The sequence below is a fragment of the Solanum tuberosum genome, unplaced genomic scaffold, assembly GCF_000226075.1.
Source record: "Solanum tuberosum cultivar DM 1-3 516 R44 unplaced genomic scaffold, SolTub_3.0 scf00195, whole genome shotgun sequence".
Taxonomy (NCBI): Eukaryota; Viridiplantae; Streptophyta; class Magnoliopsida; order Solanales; family Solanaceae; genus Solanum; species Solanum tuberosum.
The window spans coordinates 371570-394398 of NW_006239116.1; the positions used below are offsets into that span (position 1 = coordinate 371570).

The window sequence follows — 22829 nt, forward strand, 5'->3', positions numbered from 1 at the left end:
GGCTGGTGATTCCAATTGACACCGACGCCATTGTTTCTTCTCCAACAATCGCAATCCAGAAACCCTAAAATGTTAATTAGGAAAATTGGAGAGAAGAGGAGAAAATGCCTCTGTCTTAATATTATAAACTAGTATAAGTACCCGCGCGTTGCGTGGATATTATAAAATGATAAAAAGGTAAAATTTAAATGTAATTTTTTAATTTAATATAAAAAGATTAATTAAATATTTAAGATAAGGAATATATATTACAAAAATAATTAGGATAAAGTACTATAATTTTTTTTAAAATATATGAAAGATAGATAAAACTTTGATTGAATATTTAAAATTTGCTTTGCGTCACATTATTTAGGACGTTTGAAAGAAAGCAATCCATGCTACATTAAAAGTATGATAAAAGTTTTATAAATTAAAGGTACGTTGAAAGTTTTATAAATTAAAATAATGCACAACTTAAATATACGAAAATATTATAATATACTTGATAGAAAAACAAATGTGAAAAAAAAAAATATTAATAGCAAGTGTAATTTTAAAAATAATTAATAAATAATTTATTAATTTAATAATGAAATAAAGTAATATGTGACAAAGAAACCACTTCTTAGGAATATTGATGCGAGTGCCTTCAGTATTCATTTATTTTAAGTCATTTATGTTTGTACGCGTTTCTATATGTATTTATTTGTTTTATTAAAATCTGGCAATATCAGTGCATTTGGAAAAAAAAATATAATATACTTTTGGACAACCCACCAAAGTACAAAAATGTATGGACAAAAAGGAAAATATTGGTCTAGTTGAAAAGTAAAAAGTAAAAAGAACAAACTAAAAAATAAAAAACAAAATGGATATCTCTAGAAGGAGACCAAAACATGAACTGATAGAAGATAATTTTCCAAATTTGGAAGGTGAGTTCCATATTCCGAGTGTGGATGGACAAAGTTATTATAGGGCTTCTATAGGCTTCTATGTGGATTTTAACAAGTGTAGGTGTTTTTATTTTTTGTTTTTTTTTATAATTTTTCGATTGGAATTATCATTTGGGTTCTATGCAATTTTTTGGTGTTGCAAAAGGTTTCATGCTGATTTGAAGTTTAATGGATTAGGAATTCTCTTTAATATGAATACATCATAATAAATTTGGTATAAATTTTTCCCAACTCATCGTGTGAACAACAAATTTAGAAAATTCTTAAGAGAGAATTTTTAAAGCAGCCTATGGTTAATGGATATGGAATATATGATTTTGAGCATAGTTATAGTCAGATCTAGCTTCGTTTCGGTATTCAGATCTAGGCTCGTTTAGTCAACCATTGAATATTTTTTGCAATGGTGATTATATTTTTTTTATTTTTTTTTAAATTCACCATGAAAAATGATAAATCTGAGTGACTTTTATTTGATTGCAACTAATTATTGTTGTGGAGTAATTTTGGTGAGATTTTTCTTATGCCATCTCCTGTAGATATATTTTTTGTAGATCTTAAATTATTTGGGAATATGGTAAGGTGCTGTATAATATTTAAAAATAAAAATATATAATAAATTACTACATGCATACAATAAAATAGTGTTAATAAGCTTATGTTGAAGCAAATTTTGTTATTTATATTGGTGATTGTTCTCTTCTTTTATTATATAATTTTTAAATTTTCTTTGCAATGTCAGGTGATGTCTGTACTTTTCTCATCTTTGTATGTTTGAGCATTAAAGTGAGAGTTGATGATGATAAATTTGAGTATGTTACATAAAAAGGTAAATGATTATTTAAATATTTTAATTTGGGAAGATATATCTTTAATAAACCAACATGTAAGTAAGATATTCAATTTTCGTATATATCCGTTTCTTTCTCACCAATCTATATATTGTAAATAAAAATATTATTTTGGTGTAAAATTTTTATACTAATTTGTTGAATGTTTTGTAATTCAGTTTTGTAGATGGGTGTAGAAGGTGTTTATGGGAAGAAATTGTATCTGCAAGTTTATTGATAGCAAAGTTCAGTTATTATAGTGAGCTACTTAAGGTTAGTACCTATGTACTATTGCATATATATTTCTAAGTTAAATTTTACCTTTTTTTTGCTATCTGTTTATTAAGTTGTATCTGTTTAATGTTAACCTAATAGGTTACAATACATAAGTATTAGAAACTTAAAAGAATAATATTATGAGTATATGTATATGTTATAGATTATATTTCTAAAAGTTAAGACATTGTAATGACATATTTACATACGAAAGAGTTTAAGTATCTCTGATTAAATAACTTTATTTGAACTTAATTAGATATACATTGAGCTGATGTAGCTTTTAATGTATTGTAATAGTGAGCTGTTGGTATGGTAAACAAAATTTTAATAACTTTTACACATAAAGACAACCATACACCGGTAAGGAAACATCAAAACACATAATACTATGATATAAATGAAAATACTATTTCTTATTGAGTAAAGTTTATAATTGTGAAAAATGGAAAGTGGTAGAAAATTGTATTTTGGGGAATGAGTAGTGTTGTATCATTTAGCATTAACAATGATCACCAACATAAAGAACATAGAACATGTTAAAAGATTGAATACTAAAGTTTGAAAGAACCTAAAACAAATCCTTCCACTGTTTATATATAGAAAATAGGTAATATCAAATAACTAATGTTAAAATGTGGTTCCATTTCACATAATTAAATAGCCTGATAATATGTTTAAAAAAATGCTAAATTATTAAACCGTGAAATTGTCCATCATATGTGTAAGTGTATTGTATCTCTCCATTTATACACAATCTTATTACCATCGATTTCAATCCAAAAGCTCAAAAGATCATTTGTATTTCGTGTAATTGTCAAAAATATAGTCATCATTATTAATTTGATTATAGTATTATTAGTTAGTATAATTCTAAACCCTTATAAAACATAGTAATTGTAAATGAATAATGGAAACGTAGAGATTAAGATTAGAACTTAAAATGATTTCATTGTATTGGGTCTTTATATTAACTGTGATGCATTTTTATTAGAAAGTACACTTTGTAACGATACTTACTTCCATATGCTATAGAATACATTAATATAATAAGTAAAACCAGCAAATCAGTTAATTTAAATATAAAAATATGTTAATTCAATGAACGTATAGAATTATTACAGTTATACAAAGTTATAAATAGTTAAAATAATACGTAACTATGAATATTTTTGTACTTATATATGCAAATCTTTAACAGTTTTTGTAACAAACACAAAAAATTGCAGTATATATACAAACATCCAAATATACAATTTATGTCAAATTAAATTCTGGAATACTTCTTTATATACTACATTTGTAGCTTGATTACTTATTTTCCCATCTTCATCGAAAGTTAGTATTTTTAATCCTTTTCTCTTTGTCACTCTGGAAAGAGCAACATAAAATTGTCCACGTGTAAACACTGGCTTCTTAAGAAATAAGCCCACATGAGATAAAGACTTTCCTTAACTCTTGTTGATTGTCATAGCAAATGATACATCTGTTCTATGTTTCTAAATAATTTTAAAATCGTCTGAACATGATTTTTAAATTAACCAAAAAGAATAAAAAAAGAGTAATAAACTAAATAATTTAAGTTTCTTTTTTTTCTTCCTAAAATTAAAATTTTGTTATTGTTTTTAATTTGAATTTTAAAATTTCCTCTTTAGTAATACAGTTTAAATGTAAAAGGAAAATTGTTAACTAATAATAATAATAATAATAATGATGATGATGATGATGATGATGATCATAATAATAATAAATATAATAATAACAATGATGATCATAATAATAATAATAATATGTATTTTAAAATGGATAGATGCAAACTCACAAAAAGAGGATATAACTAAAATTAAATCACGTTTATTTACATCAGGAAATTTTCTATCCAAACAAATAAGTTCATTTGTGTATAATTCAAAGGATAGGAAAATGCATTTTCCTTTTGATTTTGAAGGATGTAGAATTTTAAGCTAATTTAAAATTACAATATATAACTAATAAAATTCTAAATTCATTTCACAAAACTAAATAGCATTGTATACAAAACTAATGATGGTGTCATTGTTCGTCAGCGCAAGCCATGGCGCCGAAAGGACGGTGTCTTCATGTACTTTGAAGATAATGCTGGTGTGATTGTGAACCCCAAGGGAGAAATGAAAGGGTCTGCGATGAGTGGCCAAATTGGTAAAGAATGAATTGATCCAAAGCGCTCTCGTTCACTCTAAAACCCTCAAACGTGACGGTACACATTTCGATCCATTTTAAACCTAATTTATTAGTGAGAAGATCAGTTGAATTTGATTGATAGTAGTTTGATTTTGTCGATTATATATGCAGCTTCTAGTGAAATTAATTTTGTAGTTTCAGCAAAAATAATGTTGAATTTTGTAGTAATTAGATTTTTCGGTGAAAATAGTGGGATTTTATAGATTATATGCAGTTTGTGGCGAAATGTGTAGTTTCAGCGGAAACAATTTAACTTTGTATATTTTATGCAATTTCTGAGTGAAAGCTTATAGTTTGAGTGGAAGTAAGTGGATTTTATGTAGTCCTAGAGCAACTTTATAGTTTGAGTTGTAGTGATTGAATTTTATAGATTTTTTCCAGCTTTTAAGTGAAAGTTTATAGTTTAAGTTGAAATAATTGGCTTAAAAATAAAACTTTCATTTTAAGTTTATTAAAGTAAAAGAAAATTTATTAACTTTTCCCTCTAATTTTTCTACTACGATAAAATATTCCCTGCTATTAGTAATAAGATACTTTAAAAATAAAAACCCTACTCCTGCTTAAAGTCTAGAGTTATTTGTTTATTGCCTCACGCCCTCAACACATTGCTCAAGCAAAGAAATTCATGGTAGCCATCTCCATCCACAGGTAATCCTAAGGTTTTTATTTCATACAAACTTATGGTCTTACTGAAACAAATCTTTGATCAGGTAGGATTTTGGGATTTTGGGGTCAAGTTCTGTTAACTAATTGAAAAGGTATTGACTTTCGGAACCATGTGATGTTTCAAGGTTTCACAATTTAGTTCTTAATTTATATTGTCTTGTAGGTTTTACTGGATTAATCTCATCCTACAAATATTTTGATTCCCAGGTATTTTAATAATTGTGACGATTTGTGATTTTATTAAATCACTTTGGGCTCAGCAGAGGTTACTAGCGTGTCTCTCTGAGAGGATATTGGCGTCGTCTCTCTCAGAGTTACTGGATACTGCCGTCGTCCCTCTTAGCATTTGAATCTGTGAAGGAATTTGTGAACGAGGTACTGTAATTTCTCCTTCCTCTTTAGGGTTTTAATTTCAATAATTTTGAGTGCATAGGGTTTTAGTTTCAATTTTCATTGAGTTACGGTACTGTGAACGAATATGTGAACAAGTTACTATAATTTTTTTCTTTTCTAGTTTTAGCATGCTCATAATCGATTTTCCTTTCTAGTTTCATAATCCATTGTTTTCTGCTTGTGTTCAAATCGTGGGGTTCACTATTCTTTTGCTTCTTTTATGTTTAGGAATTTTATGTGATGGTTTTGATCTTTTGAACTTTGCTCTTTTGTAGAGAAAAAAAATACCAATTAAATTGGTCTGCATTGTTGAGTTTGTGGTTTAAACAGTGACTCTAAACTCGTGGCTTTGTTTCTTAAGAAATCATCACCAATGCTGCCTAGAAATCATATATAACCATGTTTATGAAGCCTTACAAGACCTCATCGATGCCTTAAATTCAAACAAGACTCTTTATTAGCACTAATAGTAATACAAACGTACTGGTTAAATTTTTGGATGCTCTACCATAAGCAGCCTTTGCATATTTCCTAGTTGAGAAAGTTGTAAGACTTGATCTTGTTATTGGAGAAGTAATAGATATGGAAAAGATAGCTCATTTAAAGGATATAGTCAATGATGATGTGGTTATTAATGTAATGGTTCTTAATGAGTTCCCCTCCTCTTATACCAAGCAAATTGACTACTACAGTTGATGGATGCACTGGAAAATTGTTAATAGATGCACCTTTTCTATTTGTTAATCGATTGTTTGCTGCTATAATAGGCTTGTTTTATTCGGTTTGGGGACTCATGTGATTGATTATTCCTCCTTTGATTGAGCATGACTTTCCTTAGAATCAATGGAGGGATGAAAAGCAAAGAAAGAAAAACCAATGGAGTTCAGAAACTGCTCTTCTCAACTCCTTTCTTTTTATATTATTTTTAAAGCATTCATGTTTTCTTTTGGTTCTGGATATTAATTTTCACGTGTTGTGATCTTGATGGCTACCGTTAGCATCAACATGTAAAGGGTTAAGGAAGCTAATAATATCAGAAAAAGAACTACTGACTTGTCAAGTATGTGATTAATCTTTACTGCTCGTCTTACTTCTGCGTAAATATTATCTTGTTTTTCTTTAGTTCTCTGTCCAAATTAATAGCTATAGTTGCTTTTTGTTATATGCCGAAAAATCTGTTTCTTGTTGATATCGCGGATTTAGATTCAGTGTTCTAGAACTCGACGTTGTAGAGATTTTTGGTACCATATACAGTCTGCTTCCTTTATAGTTTATATACTCTTCATGTATTCAGTTTTGAATAGGGCCTTGAATTAGCTTGGTGTCGAATTGTTTTTCTTCTTCGTGTTACTTAATGGCTATAAGTTTACTAGTGTCAAGAAAAATTATCACTTTTGGCCTATTCTATTAAATTTAGAACTAGATTGACATAAAAATCATATCAATAGGAACCTAGTGTTGAAGTTCACTGAAAAACATTCATGTTTATTAAGTAGTTTCTTTTTATGTTTATAATTTAGAAATTACATTAAGGTATTCTGTTCTTTTCCATTTGCTGCTATGTGTGCTAGAGACATGCTTTAAGAATGGTTATCTTTTCTTAAAGGTATCCAAAGAGTAAGATATTAGGATGTCATTAAGCTAATGGTTATCTTTCCTAAGGGGTTTGCATTGCCTTCATTGTCTTCTTGAAATGTGTGTTACGATATACGTTGGTAGTTGCACTTCCAGCTGCCAAACCTCCCTTTGTCTTGAACTGCTTGCTGCTGTAAATGAACTGCAATGCCTTCCCATTCTCAATTGGGAATTCTCTGCAAAAATGACAATAATTGAAAATAAGAATAGTTACAACAGAACTCAATTAATTACCAGTACTAACTATACTAATATAAGAAAATAGTATGAGACAACCAATAAAAGAAAGTTGTGACATTTAGTACTGCAGATGAGATGAACATATTAGGTGAAAACCAAAATTAATTCATGTCCAAGACGATGTCGAAGTATTGTGGCTTGACGGTAAAAAACAAGAATAATGAACATTTTCTTTTCCTGAATCAGCCCCACTAAGATAGTACAAAGAACAAATATGGAAAAAGACAACACATATGACAAAAACGACATTGCAATTTGCCAAGCATTATTTTAAGATAATCCACCAAAACTACATTACCTATTCCTAAAAGCAAAACAAGTTTTGTATATCTGCATAGTGGATTCGATCAATTCATCATTGAAAGGTACAAACTTTGGCCTTCCCTGAGAACAGGGGAAAAATCACCATCAGCAAGTTAGTAATATTCTCCTCCAACCCTCCATCCAACACTCCAACAACTTTCACAAGATTTAAACAATTATCTAAAGGGGTGAGGGGTAATAGGAGCATTGAGTCAATACTTGTGATCTTCGAAGCCTTTGAATTTCCTTTTCAGACAGATCATGTTTTCCTAGCCGGTGCCTTTCTTCATGATGATGTTTGCATGTACGTTGACTGTTGGACTAATTTGGTTTTACAAGATAAGTATAAGAGTTATGAGTAATAATATTTTTACCTATATGACTGTGACTTTTCTGGGAATCTACCTGATCCATCTGTTCTTGAGGTGTCTTAGGTCTCTCCTCATTGTTTGTATTGTTTTTGTTATTTTGCTTTTTTTTAGTTTGCCACTGTTCTTCCTGTTGATTTGGCTCTTCTTCTTGGTAATGATGCTGCCTTAACTCTATCTGTGATGTTGTATTATTTTTTCCTGTCAGTCGACTGCATATCAATTTCAGGACTCTTTGTGTGGACTTTGCAGGTTAGTATGTGTTTTGTTGTTTTCTTTAATAGTATGGAGGTATTAGTCTTTAATAGTATGATGGTATAATTCTTGTTTGCTATATGTATAGGTTATATACTTAATGGATAAAAGTTGGATAAATATATTGAATAGGCTTGATCCTTTATATGAGAATGGAGCCAAAGAGTTTCTTCATTTTGCATCATTAGATAGGCCAGATGCATCTGCAATATTGTATCCATGTCGAAAGTGTCGTAATATGAAATTTGTTCGAAAAGATTTGATTGTTGAACATATTATGGTTGATGGATTTCTAACTAGTTACACTAGTTGGATATATCATGGTGAGGAGCTATTTTCATCAAAATTGGTCAATCAGTTAGATAAAGGTGATGAGATGCAAGACATGTTACATGAAGCATTTGGAATTCCTCCTACATCTAATTTTGTTGATATGGACACTAGTGCTGAAGGATTTGATGGGTCAAATCAACATAACATGGGTTTTGATAAGAAGAATGAAGAATTCTTTCGCTTACTGAAAGAAGCTGAACGTGAGTTATATCCTGGAAGCAAGTATTCACTACTTGCGTTCCTTGTTCATCTATTACACTTAAAGTGTCTCAATGGATGGAGTAACACATCATTTTCCATGCTATTAGAGTTGTTAAAAGATGTTCTTCCAGAAGGTGAAACATTGTCCCAGTCCTTCTATGATTCAAAGAAGATTATTAAAGATTTAGGACTTGAATATAAAAAGATACATGCATGTCCAAATGATTGTATGATTTATTGGAATGAGACGAAAGATAGAACGTCTAGTAAGTTTTGCAAAGCTCCAAGATACAAACAGTTCAAAGGTGCATCAACTAATTCCATTTCAGAAACATCAAAAATTCCATTAAAGGTGTTTAGATATTTTCCATTAATACCACGACTTCAAAGACTATTTATGTTAGCTAAAACATCTACTCAAATGAGATGGCATGCTGAAGGCCGCACTAGAGATAGGGTAATGCGATATCTTGCAGACAATATTGCTTGGAGGAAATTTGATGAAGCGCATACAATTTTTTCTTGAGTTCCTCGAAATGTTAGACTTGGATTGGATTCAGATGGCTTTAGTCCATATAAGTCTATGTCTATCTCACATAGCACATGGCCTGTTATCTTGATTCCATATAATTTGCCATCATGGTTGTGCATGAAACAACCATATATGATATTATCAACTATTATTGATGGTCTTCGTGCACCAGGTAAGGATATTGATGTCTATCTACAACCCTTAGTTGATGAGTTACAAGAATTGTGGGTTGGTGTTGCCACTTATGATGCATCAAACAATCACATGTTTCAAATGCGTGCAGCATTGCTTTGGGCAATTAGTGATTTTCCAGCGTTAGGTAACTTATCAGGATATGGTGTGAAAACTAGATATGCTTGTGCATGTTGTCTTTCCAAAACTAAATCTACAAGATTGAAAAATGGGCGAAAATATTGTTTCATGTCTCATAGGCGATGGTTATCTGATGGACACAAGTTTTGAAAAGATAAAGTTGCATTCAATGGCCTTGTGGAGTTAGATGGAGCACCTAAATGGTTGACGGGAATTGAGATTCTTAAGCAATTTAATAATATTAAAAATAAATTTGGTAAAGATCTAATGGCCAAATCTCGTAAAAGGAAATGGGATGATGTTGATAATTTGGTGCAAAATATATGGAACAAAACGAGCATATTTTTGAGTTGGAATATTGGAAAGACAATATGATTCGTCATAATCTTGATACGATGCATATTGAAAAGAATGTCTTTGACAATATGTTATGGACATTATTGAATGTTGATGGAAAAGGAAAGGATAATTTAAATTCCCGTTTAGATTTACAAGAGATGGGTATCCGTAAAGCTTTGCATCCTAAGAAAAAGGCTAATGGAAAATATTATCTTCCTCCTGCATGTTTCACATTGAGTAGCACACAAAAATACATCTATTACAAGTGTTAAAAGATGTGAAAGTGCCAGACGGATATGCTTCAAATATCTCAAGTTGTGTTGATCTCAAGCAACGCACAATGCATGGGTTGAAGAGTCATGACTGCCATATTTTAATGCAACAACTCCTTCCTATTGCCTTGCGGAATCTCCTACCAGTGAATGTACTTAAGCCATTGATTGAATTAAGTAATTTCTTTAAGGGCATTTGTTCAAAAGATCTGAAGATATATGACTTAGAAAAACTCCAAGATCGAGTTGCATTAACTCTATGTCATTTGGAGAGAATATTTCCTCCATCTTTCTTTGATTTCATGGAACATCTACTTATCCATTTAGCTGAAGAAGCAATGTTGGGAGGACCTTCACAATATCGCTTAATGTGGTTTATCGAACGGTATCATTTTGTTATTTTTTTTATCATACTTACAAGAAATTGTATTTGTATTCTTAAAATTGTCTATTTTAGGTTCTTGCTTTGTCTTAAAAAACTAGAATAAACGTTATCCAGAAGGTGCGATTGAAGTGGGACGTTGTATAGATGAGTTAATGACGTTTTGCTCATGGTATTTAGATGACGTCGAGACTATGTCTAATCCACCTATAGGAAATGATGTTTTATCTAATGAAACAACAGACCAAGAGGGTCTTCGATCAAGTAGAGAGAAATGATTTAAGCTTGATGACATTACACGTGCTCAAGCCCACATATATGTTTTATTTAATTCTACCTCCATAACTTCATATCGCGAGTAAGTATTCAATCATAATTTATACTTAGTAATTAATTATTAAATAATTTTCTTTCAATTTTTATTAAATAGTTATGTGTTTTACTTCCGTAGTGAACATATAAAAGAAATCAAGAAGGAAAATCCTCGTCTATCAAGACATAATGTGGATCGAATTCATAATGAAAGATTTCAACTATGGTTTAGAAATCATGTAAGTTTCAACTAGCTAAAATATTGGCCCATATATTACTATATAAGTATTTATAACTTTTAGATCACATCTTTATTTTTGAATGCTAGGTCGACAAGATGCATATGGCTGGTGAAAATATATGTGAGGATATTCAAACTTTAGCTATTGGCCCATTAATACAAGCAAAAAGAATGACTGGCTATATATGTGATGGAGTTAGATAATTAACAGAGTCTCGTGATGTTAAGAGAAAAACTCAAAATAGTGGTATCATGTTAAAGGCTATCACTCAAAGCTATGCAAGCACAAAGGATAAAAATCCCATATTGGCAGAGGTTTCTTTTTAAGGAATCCTCACAGACATAATTGAGTTATATTATTCCAAGAATCTCAAGTTTGTATTGTTTAAATGTAAATGGGTAAACAATAACAAGGGGCATATTGAGAAAGATGATTATGGATTTACTCTTGTGAATTTTAATCATCTACTCTATACAAGACATCAGTTATCAGATGAACCATTCGTCTTTGCTTCTCAAGCTTAACAAGTGTTTTATGTCGATCATCCTATGGAAAAGGAGTGGCGAATGGTTGTTAAACTTAAGCCAAGAGGTTTTTATGATTTAGGTGATGACACACCAACAATTGAGCATAAGGAAGGACATATGGAGTTGTGGCCTGAACAACAATTGGATGACACAACATTTGAAACTGAAGAAGACATTGAATGGGTTAGAGAAGGAGTACCAAGATTAGAAATTGACCCAGAAACTTTGGAAAGTATATCTTAGTTTTTGTTACTATAGTAGTATAATCACTATTTCAGTACAATTGATTGTTGAACAATAATGACTTTGATATTTTTACTCTTCATTCAGCTGTTAAAATCTCATATGTTTATATGTCTTATTATTTGATATGATAGTTAGATATTATTTTATACTTTTGTATAGTAGAAACTACTTTAAATTCGGCAGGATTCATAACTGTTGAGGAACTTTGTTGAAATTGCAAGAGAAAGACAGAAATTCTAGTCAAGGTGATCTTTTATATGATTCTTCGGAGCAACAAAAACAACAAATTGGAAATATGTCAATGCCTGAACTGCCCCAAAATTCGCCACAAAATGAAAGAGATGAATCACATGATACAAAAAATCTTCCAGGTATTAAATATCATGATATTTATTCCGCCTTTCATTGTATGAAGTACTTACATAATTTTTATATAAATAATAAATTTTCCTCTTTTTATCTTTGATTATTTCTAGATTCTGAGCAGCAAAAACAACAAATTGGAAGTAAGTCAATGCCTCAAGCGCCCCAAAATTGGCCACAAAATGAAAGAGATGAATCACATGATACAAAAATCTTCCAACTATTAAATCTCATGATATTTATTATTCCTTTCATAGTATAAAGTATTTAGATAATTTTTTATATAAATAATAAATTTGCCTTTTTTTTATCTTTGATTATTTATAGATTCTAATGAGAGTGAAGAGCAATCTAAGCGAACTAGGGGTCCCACTATGATGCACTCGGGATGGGGGAAAGATGGTGGAAATTTAAATATTGAATTGAATGAACATGGTCAAGTTATTGGGTTAGAAGGAACTAGATTGAGTTCAAAACTTGGTGTCCTAGCACTAAATGGCATCCTAGCGCCACTGAATCATAAAGATTGGAGGCTTGTACCTAGTATGTACAAGGATATAATATGGGCTCATATCAAAGGTTCTTAGTATACACAAAACCTATATACTAAGATGTTTTGTTTTATATTTTATTTATAAATGAGTTGTGTATTAAATATATGTACAGGAAAATATTGACGCAACTGATGACATGAAGCGCATACTGATGATGTCATTTGGATATAAATGGAAAGAATCAAAGCATGAAGCAAAAACCATTGAATATGACCCATATAACACTGATATTGAGCGTTTCGCTCATTATCCAGATAGAGTTGAAGAAGATCAGTGGTATTCATTAATTCATTATTGGAGCTCAAAAGAAGCAAAGGTATGTGCTAGATTTCTATTTCTGCATTTGCTCTACTAAATGAGAATTTCATAGAAGTTGTCATAAATTATTAAAGTCGTGTTTCCTTGATTATACTTCTTATTGTAGAACAACTAGAAGTTCTTTCTGATTTGTCCCTTTCTTGTAATTGGCAGAAATAATGTTGTTGTACATGTTCAGTTTTCCAACCTGCACAAAATGTTCTTGTATTGAAATTGATTGCAATTTGTGAAACTCAACTATGCGGCATTTTTATATTTTTCTTGGCTATTTCTTTGATATATTCAAGATTGCGAATGTCCTCTTATATATTGTTGTGTTCAAATTTCTACGAAAAGAGTGAGAGAAACAAAGAAAGACGAAAAAATTTGACTATGCCACACACATCAGGGAGAAAAAGTCATTCTCAAATTATAGACGATGTACGAAGTAATCACTATTTATTTTCTATACTTTATATATTAAATAATACTTATCGTGAATATTCAATGTCAATCTCTTACTATTCAAACAAATGACAAAGATGAATAATGGTGTAAAGCCAACTCGTATTGAGGTGTTAAAACAATTTCACATTAGAGCAAATAAACAACCAGTAAATGAGATAGCTGGTGAAGTTATGGTAAACTATTACTCTTTAAAAATATATAGGTACTTTCTTTCTATTACAATTTTGTTTAAAAACTTCTCATTACTTTACCTTTCTTTAAAAAAGAAACAAATGGATGATCTTGCCGAGGTGTATCATGAGTTGAATGTCCCTGGAAGTGATCCGAATGATGTGTACTCCCAAGTAATTGGATCAGACACTCATGGAATTGTCCGAACTCTAGGAAAAGAAGCATCTCCTAGCTTAGTAAATGACTCCGTTTATACACGATCTCAGGCTGAAAAAAGAGATTTTGATACAAGGGTTGAGATGGAAGTTCAAAATGCTACCTCAGCTATGAAAATTGAGATGACAGAGAAGATGTATGAAGCAAAAAAAGAGATGGAAGCGATGGATAAAAAGTTGTTAGAAGCGAAAGAGGAAGCAAAAGAGAATAACGAAGTGATGGAGAGAAAATTATCGGAAGCAAAAATGGATATGGAAGAAATTATAGCGGATAAAGTGAAGGAAGGAATACAAGCATATGTAGAGTCTTTGGGAATTAATATTGATGCAAATTTAAAATCCGAGCAGGTGAAATAATTGTGTTGCTCACAGGTTCCTGATAACCCACTTGAAGATTGTCAACAACCATCATCACTTGTTTTAGGTGTTCACACAGGAAAGGTTAGAGAAAATTTCATTAAAATTTTGAATTTTATTTTAATTGCGTAAATCCTAACATTTATATGATCACGAGATCATCTAATTCCTCTTTCTTGTTTAATATGGATTAATCGACAAACTATTAATTGCGCGCTATGCACAAATAAACAGTCAAACTGATCATCTTTTTCTTTTGGTTCTTGTTGTTGTTGTTGTTTTTCAGTTGGTATAGTGAAATTATAAACTGTGTTAATTTATCATATTATTTCTAGTTTTCACCACAAAAGCTAAAATGCCTAATCGTACACACTCCAAATAGAAGCCTCGAAACCTGAACCAAACATCACATTAAACCAAAAGGACCCATCCGTAGCTGATGGAACTGACGGAATTTTGATCCGACATCAGAATCTTCGGATGTTGACACTAGTCAACTCTTTCATGCATTAAGCCTCCAAAATTGAAAAACTTGCATCAAAGACTGTGTCCTAATCATACTTATCCTCAGAATGTATCATTTCATAATCTGTATTTCTGATGTTGCTATGTTCATTTTGACCAACTTGAACCTGTAGCTCTTGCCCCTTATTCTCTTCTGCCCCTGCTACTTGTTGTTGCCTTCTTTTGATGGCCTCTCTCTTCTTTTTGCTTAGTTTTCCCTGAGATTTATTGTTGATAGTTTGCCCTTGGTTTGTGCCCCTACTGTCTTGTAAGTTTTGTTCCTATTCTCTCTAATGAACATTCTTTTTTCTGATTCTTTTTTTGAGTGTTATGAGAAGTATTAAGATTACCTTGTTGATCATTCTGTTTAGTGTGTCCCTGACCGGAAACCTTTCCCTGATTGATGAGATGATTGTGCTGGTTCTCTTGTGTGGTCTGATGAGAAGTGGTAGCAGAATCTCTAGGGTCTTTCTTAGGGTCAGTGGGTAAATTCTCATGATGCAAAAACCCCCCCTTTGGATACCCCTTCCTGCAATTTAGTAATGTTCTCCTCCAACCCTCCATCCAACACTCCAACAACTTCCAGAACAATTAAACAAATATCTAAAGGGGTGAGGGGTAATAGGAGCATTGAGTCAATACCTTTGATCTTAGAGGCCTTTGTATTTCCTTCTTTGTCCATACCTGCAAGTACATTAGGCATAGAGGGAGGATTTTGGGATATAGGGGTTGGTAACACAGAATCTTCCCCTAGTTTGGCCTGTGTTTTCCCAGCCGGTGCCTTCTCTACATGATGATTTTTGCCTGTACCTGGACTGTTTAGCAGATCTGGTTCAACATGATCAATATAAGAGTTATGAGTAATAATATTTTTACTAGTATGACTGACTTTTCTGGGAATTGGCCTGATCCATCTGTTCTTGAGGTGTCTTAGGTCTCTCCTCATTATTTGTATTGTTTTTGTTATACTTCTTTTTTTTGAGTTTGCCACTGTACTTCTTGCTAATTTGGCTCTTCTTCTTGGTAATGACGTTGCCTTGAGTCTATCTGTGATGTTGTATTATTTTTCCTGTCACTCGACTACATATTCTGCTGTTCAGTTCTTACTTGATCATCCTTATTTTTGTTCATTTTTTCTGCCTAGAGTCCATGTTTGAATCCTCATTATGCCTCAATTTAACCACAAAAGATTGTATCACAGTATAAGGTGCAAGCTCTGGGATTACCTTATTTTTGGCATTATTTTGCTGATTATGGGTTTGCACCTCCTGCACATTGCTACGCTGCTTCACATTTGTCCTGTTTCTCTAAAATAGTTAGCTTGTTTCAATTAATTTGTAGATTCTCTTGTTGACTTGTCCAGGAAATTAGTCGAAGAAAATAGCATGATTCCTCCGTATTTATTTATTACCAGATAATTCTGGATGTAGTTTTGTTCAGATGTTTCCAGGTTTGTTTTTTTTTGTCTGAATAGACCCAGTCTAAATATCGATTTATTAATAATGTGCGGCAACAAAAATGTGACACTGAACTCTCTAAATGTTGTTACTGAATCTGTCGTTGTCAAGTTATCACTGGAACGGATTATAGATATGTCTATGCAGTCTGGATCTGCTTACATTAGATTTGGGACCTTGTTCTGGATGTCTTATATTGTTTGATGTGTGCTAACATAATTTTAAGATTAGTTCAAGTATATTTGAAACTCATGCAGTACCAATGCAGATGTTGGTAATAATGTACTAGAATATGAATTTAGTTCTATGAACTTGTTGCATGCGACTGAAAGAGGTGGTTAGTTCTAGAGATTGGGTCATTTCCTTCTGGAAGAGGAAATAATTTAACTGAATATGTAAATCTGATAAGGTCTTATATTGTTTATTGTGTGCTATATAATCTGTTTGCTGGAATTTTTAGCTTATTTTAAGATGAGTTCTTACAATAAATAATAACATACATAGTGTGATCCCACAAGTGGGGTCGGGGAATGGGTTCTTACAATAATGAAAATATTGTTTCATTAAGTAGTTTATGGTTTCTGCTTTTTTTGGGAACTGCAAGTTTTTTTTGGGACATGAGTCTTTCAACTATCAGAAATACTTAAAAAGAAATAAAAGGAAATTTACTTAGATAAGATCATTACAAAAAAGGAATGTGAGAAACTTTCTACTTGCTGACCATTATAATGCGTTCTGTTCGGTGGCTAAAAGCTGCTTCTTTTCTTATATTAACCAGCTAGATTCATTGGGGTGGTCAAGTAAACTTGAAATTTAGTGTTTCTCCCATCATCTTTTTTCTCCCCCCCCCCCTCTGTATTTAATTGAAAGCAAAGAGGGTAGGATGATGTCTGTGTATGTGCCTTCATAAGCATACATGTTTCTCTTGTTAGAATGCCATCATTTTTGGGTTGGAAAAACTGATGATTTTCTCGGAAATGGACATGGATAAGTTAGAAGAAGCATCAGAGGAAGTTTTGAACTTTCATATAAACTTCTTCATATGATGTTGTGACGTTTCTTGATGCCAAGCCCAAGCAAAGATCTCGTAAGTGGTACAATAGATATTTAAAATGACTCGACCTAGGAGAGGATTATTGGATTGTTGGATGTACTCTTATTGAGATTTCTGTTAAAGATTCAAGTCTGAACCAGACTATAAACAATTTCTTTGGACTATAATGTTTACATAACTTCTATTGTTGTTCTGCTTTTAATGTTTGAACTGCTACAGAGTAACTAGGAAAGTCATGTCTCTTTCCTATGGGTAAGTATCAAGCAGGATACCAAAATTCTGGTATTGTGTTGCTTTGACTCTTAAAGATATGTTTGTTTTGTTGAAGAAATCATATATCTTCCTTTTTTATTTTCCTTCTAGAAAAATTGGCACACTTATGTATTCAATGAAATGTTAAGTTTTGTATTTCGTAAAGTATCAAAATAATCAATTTAATATTTTTTTCAGGCTAACATGATCAAGAAGACTGGAACTACCGTAGTTGGGACAAATAAAAAGAAGTGGGTATGTTTGAAAAAACTACAAAATCTTTCTTTTCTTTCAAAAGGAGGAAAATTTCATGTATATAAATAATTACTGCTTTTGCGTCAATTCCTTAATATGTTTGTTTTTTAGAAAAAATCAATTAGTAATTTTTGATATCCCACCAACTCAATATGAGGCTACTATGATTTTGATGAAGTATTCCTAGAGAGTTGGCAAAGAAAGACCATACCTTATTGGAATATATCTTTTCCAGAAAAAGATTAGGAGTGGGAAAACATGTGCAGTTTGGAGTCTGATGTTGAAAGCTAGGACTGCATATTTGTTGTTGAAATCCATTATTAACGTTATTCTTTTGATACTTCACAATGGTATCATCTGGGGGGACTCTCTTGGTTATGATCCTCCAATCTAAAAAGGAAGTCTTTTGTGAGTGTCATTGATGTTTTTCCTATTCGGATATGGTTGATGTAGTGCTGGATTTGTAGGAACAAATATTTTGTAGCATCTCATTGTTCCACCTATTTATCCTTGATCTGAATGTTATCCAAAGTTTGGCCACTAGGAAGCTAGGGGACCAAAACCAGTCCAGTTGTCCGACTAGAAAGGCTTAATTCTCTAGATCAGATGTTGTTCGAGTTAATGGGTATCTAATTTCTATTATTATATAGTTCTAAATTTTCTTATGTGCATTTCTTGTGCAGAATTTTTTAAGGAAATTGAGGTCAAGTATCGACTTCAACATACTCGACTTTTGGATTGATGATTTCATAAAGATTTATTACAAATTTACTGGAGATTTTAATTCCATTTGAATTAGGAGTTAATTAGTTGGTTTGATGTTGAGATTATTACATTTAGTTGGATCTCAATTTTACTTGAGATAAAAAAGATAATTTGTTTAGACATTGTTTACTTTTACAGAAAACTTATTATATTGCTATTTTGTTCTTTGATTATAATATTATAAAACATTTGCATTATATGATATTTCTTGCTTATCATGAAGAAGATAGTTTTGAATGCATGGATTGTTTGTATGTATTTGTGTCTTGAGAAAAACTATATATAGAATTTTTTGGTATGTTTAAAGAAATTTGGTAGCGACATTAAAATATTAATATGACATTTAACAAAATATAAAATAATATCACCAAATTATATGACATTCAATAATAGCATTTGTTGACATTAACTAAAGTGTTGGAAATTTGAATGTGACATTTTATAAATATCACAAGTAAGTGTCTTGAAATTTGTTTTACCAACATTTAATCTAAATGTCAGAAAGTTTAAGTGACATTTCATAACTGTCAAAAAAATAAATGTCATATATCTCATATCGACATTTACTTAAATGTCAAAAATAAATGTCATATATTTCATACCGACATTTACGTAAATGTCAAAAATAAGTGTCATCTATCTCATACCACCATTTACCTAATTATTGAAAATAAATGTCATATATATCTCATACCGACATTTACCTAAATGTCGAAAATAAATGTCATATATCTCATACTCACATTTACCTAAATGTCAAAAATAAATGTCATATATCTCATAATGACATTCACCTAAATGTCAAAAATAAATGTCATATATTTCTTATCGACATTCACATAAATGTCAAAAAGTAATTGTCCTAATAATCTTACCAACATTTACATATATGTTGCAAAGTAAATGACGCAAATTCTTTTCAACATTTACCTAAATGTCACAAAATAAATGTCACAAATTCTTCCCGACAATTACCTAAATGTTGGAAAAATCCCCGACACAAAAATATATGACATTTGGTCCAAATGTAAAATAAATGTCGGTAAACAAATTTGTGACATTTAAACATCATAATATGATATTTAGAAAATGTCGTTGTATCTCCACTTTGTTGTAGTTCCCTGAGTTGCCACCCTTAAGCACAAGAATTAGGATCGGCCCATGCTAGGTATTTTAACCCCTGAGCTGCCACCCATAATTATATAGATTCACTTTACCTTGTCTTCTTAATCTTTGAGATTGTTCTTTTGATGTTCATGAATGTTTTGAGATTTAGGACTATATACTAGTGATGTGGACATGTGGATAAATTAATTGAGGCAGAAAACAATACTATAGGAAGAGAATGTAACTTTGTTATGCTACTTAGGAACTTATATGACTCGTGAACTTCATTTAGTCACAAAGAACATATACAGATGATCCATGAAGGTGTGTGGCAACTACCTTACAAGTAGTAAATGATTCGTCAAGATTTATAGCAGTTGAGCAAGTAATTCTTCTTACAAGATGCTTCATTTAAAACACGTTTGGACATTTTGCATGGGGGCATACGATTACTTAGCACTTAGTAGAGACTGTAAATGTATAGGCAAGGACTATATAAGATGATATGATAGCTAAACAATTAGTATACGATATCAAATGAAAGAGTGCATAAACATCCAAACTAATGAAGCCCGTGACAGAACCCAAATAATGGTTGTACATTCCACATAAGGGGACATAAAATGAACAATTGACATAATATGCATCTGACATATAAAAACCTGTACCATGTATAATGTAGGATCTAATTGACTCAATGAACTTCATTTGACTTGGTGGATAACTCATGACACTTAATGTTTAAAGTACCTTTGTCAACTAGTACTTGGAAGAATAAACACAACAATATTGAAGAATTAACATGTATAGAAGTAGTCTGACATATTTTGAGAACTTGGACTGTATAAGGAAGACCATTAGCTACATTGGAGATTGTACACCCTCACATTGTATCTTTTACCATGAGGATAACTTAGAGATCTCGATTTGTTGGTACACAGAATATAGGACTTCATGCCAAAAGATATGAGATCAAATAGCCTTAGATACCTTGTCTCCCGACCAATATTATGTGGTACAATGAATCGGCCTTTCCTTTGAGGCGTTACTCTTCATTAATGGCAAGTAATAGAGCTAATATTAACAGCTAAAAACAAGGTTGGATCACTTCGACTTACCAAAATTGTAGTCGGGCAGCAAGCTCGAAACCCCTCTACTAATGGGTGGTCTTTTCATTAATTCATTTATCACCATGTTTACACCATTTATGACCTTCCCATGAGGTCATCTGATAATACCTGGGATTTACAACTTCCAAAACAGTAAATACACACCTAAGGGGCAGCACGCCCACACAACCCACAATTCAAATAGTGTATCTTCCTTTCTTCCCTAAAACATTTCACATGACTTTTTCTTAAGGCTAGCTAATATTACAAATAATAATCTACAAAATATATCGATTACATCACAATCGGGTCAATAAGTCAAGTAATGGACCACTACGACATTATGTCGAACACCTAGCGGGCATAAAGCTCTACAATTCATAAATGGTGTTTCAACACCCAACGGCCTCATATAAACAAACATAACTCTCACTACCATATATAGGAATAAAATCATGTGTTTTTCCACTAATAAACCCAACTATCCACCCAGTACTTCTCCAAACTTCACCACGTATAGACAACCCCAAACCTTTCTAAAATAATCAATAAAACTTTGACTCACTGCTTCCGATTATTTTTTCATGAATTTGTAGTAAATCACGTAGAGAAATCTCACCCAATCTGATATCTATAGTGAGACAAAATGGGGCAGTAACCTTACCTCAAATTATAGAAAATTGTTCTCTTAACTTGTACTCCTTCAATAGTTTTAATCACCCTTCACACTTGAACAAAATAAGAAGAGAAACTCTCTTAATAACAAAGAAAACATGAGTAGAAAACTTAGGGAAAGGTCTCCACCATATTTCAACATGAAAAACATGAAATCTCATGGGACAGTCAAGCTAAACCATAAGGTTTCTACTTATCTTTGCTTGAAATTAAGAGGGTTTCTTGAAGAACCCAGGAAGTATTTTTGAGGTAGCTGTGATAATCATTGAGGGAAAGAGAGAGTGTTGGAGATAAATTACTTTTTTCCTATGCAAGAATTAAGATATAAATGAGCTAAATATGACCCTATAATTGTTGGCACTCCACCGCCTCTATCTTCATCAATTTTGTCCACAAATTGCCAAGTAGGTGATCCACCTACTTGGCCATTTTTAAGCTACTCAAATGTCAAACTAGGTGATGCAGCTACTTCTTCTTATTAAATCTATAGCTATGGCAGGTGATGCAGCTACTTACTCTTATTAAGTTGGTCAAAAAGTCTAAGTAGGTGATGCACCTACTTGTCACCTACTAGCTTAATCTAGTCAAGTAAGCACCTCACTTATTTTATCTCATTTTCCAAATTCTAATCTTTTAATTTAAAGTTAACACTCAACCCCAAAATTTAAGATTAATAACCACCTCACTTCTCGAGTTTAAATACTTTAATCAGTATTAACTTAGTATTATACATGTTGAAATGTATGGAGTGTTACATCATCCCCCCATTTGGATCATTCGTCCTCGAATAAGTGGTATAGCTCAAAATAATGTGTACTCTAGCATATTTGTAAAAAGGTTTTCAAATTTTCCTTTGTAAACGAATAAGCCTTGCACGACATTTAAACAACTGAAGCATACTTAATAGTCAAAAATAAAATGTAAGGCTCCTCCCTGCGAGATACTTTCAGGTGAAACAATTCTATATGGTATGACCTGCCTTTATATCTTTTTACTTATGCACTAGCTTGATGTGGAACTTTTTTGCGTAGGCAATCCCAAGTATGATCTACACATTTGAACTTATGACGGATGGCTAAAATATCAAATGAACTGATGTTAACAAGTAATCAGGTGATCCTATTAACAAGTGAATATATGCATGTGAACCTTATAATCAGGTAAAGAGGATAAATGATATCAAAATCTCATGAAATTTTTGGAACAACATGGATTCTTGAACTATGTAGAGTTTTTCAATTCTTAAGTGGCCCTTTTAATCTCTTTGACTCTTACACAACACTCTAATGGAGACTGAATTCTTAAGTTTGAACTTTATAATATATTAGTGAAGGATAGACATTAGAACTTTCTCTAGTGACAAGTGCTCTATGACTTCAATATTACGATAAGTTATGGGTCCCCTAAATG

The 22829-nt window shown here is 31.7% G+C and overlaps 3 protein-coding genes and 1 long non-coding RNA gene across 5 annotated transcripts; all 4 read left to right on the top strand.

Moving 5' to 3' along the window:
- The first annotated feature begins 815 nt into the window (after positions 1-815).
- Positions 816-2029, top strand: LOC102595680 (uncharacterized). The gene is made up of 3 exons (XR_367879.2): positions 816-992; positions 1675-1761; positions 1942-2029. It is a non-coding gene; the product is annotated as an uncharacterized lncRNA (long non-coding RNA).
- A 3106-nt stretch (positions 2030-5135) lies between these two features.
- Positions 5136-11705, top strand: LOC102596458 (uncharacterized). Of its 2 annotated transcripts, XM_015312205.1 has the most exons (5): positions 5136-5299; positions 8072-8115; positions 8207-10847; positions 10941-11040; positions 11130-11705. In XM_015312205.1, exon 3 carries the CDS (start codon positions 8219-8221, stop codon positions 9176-9178), a length of 960 nt encoding a protein of 319 aa, XP_015167691.1. In that variant the 5' UTR covers positions 5136-5299; positions 8072-8115; positions 8207-8218; the 3' UTR covers positions 9179-10847; positions 10941-11040; positions 11130-11705. The 2 variants fall into 2 exon arrangements, with proteins under 2 accessions (XP_015167691.1, XP_015167690.1); XM_015312204.1 differs by having other exon boundaries at positions 10941-11705.
- Positions 11706-11810: 105 nt separating this feature from the next.
- On the top strand, positions 11811-12766 carry LOC102599516 (uncharacterized). Its single transcript, XM_006355114.2, has 2 exons — positions 11811-12187; positions 12507-12766. Exons 1-2 carry the CDS (start codon positions 12112-12114, stop codon positions 12764-12766), a joined length of 336 nt encoding a protein of 111 aa, XP_006355176.1. The 5' UTR covers positions 11811-12111.
- A 71-nt stretch (positions 12767-12837) lies between these two features.
- Positions 12838-17984, top strand: LOC102595912 (uncharacterized). Its single transcript, XM_015312206.1, has 3 exons — positions 12838-13049; positions 13765-14325; positions 17707-17984. Exons 1-2 carry the CDS (start codon positions 12870-12872, stop codon positions 14239-14241), a joined length of 657 nt encoding a protein of 218 aa, XP_015167692.1. The 5' UTR covers positions 12838-12869; the 3' UTR covers positions 14242-14325; positions 17707-17984.
- Positions 17985-22829: the final 4845 nt, after the last annotated feature.

What these genes read in the sequence shown, in the direction of transcription:
- LOC102596458 (XM_015312204.1), top strand. Translation starts at nt 8,219, where the DNA reads ATGGATAAAAGTTGGATAAATATATTGAATAGGCTTGATCCTTTATAT.
- LOC102599516 (XM_006355114.2), top strand. Translation starts at nt 12,112, where the DNA reads ATGTCAATGCCTGAACTGCCCCAAAATTCGCCACAAAATGAAAGAGAT. An exon ending in TGATACAAAAAATCTTCCAG is followed by an intron (nt 12,188 to 12,506) that starts GTATTAAATATC and finishes GATTATTTATAG; the next exon opens with ATTCTAATGAGAGTGAAGAG.
- LOC102595912 (XM_015312206.1), top strand. Translation starts at nt 12,870, where the DNA reads ATGAAGCGCATACTGATGATGTCATTTGGATATAAATGGAAAGAATCA. An exon ending in GGAGCTCAAAAGAAGCAAAG is followed by an intron (nt 13,050 to 13,764) that starts GTATGTGCTAGA and finishes TCTTTAAAAAAG; the next exon opens with AAACAAATGGATGATCTTGC.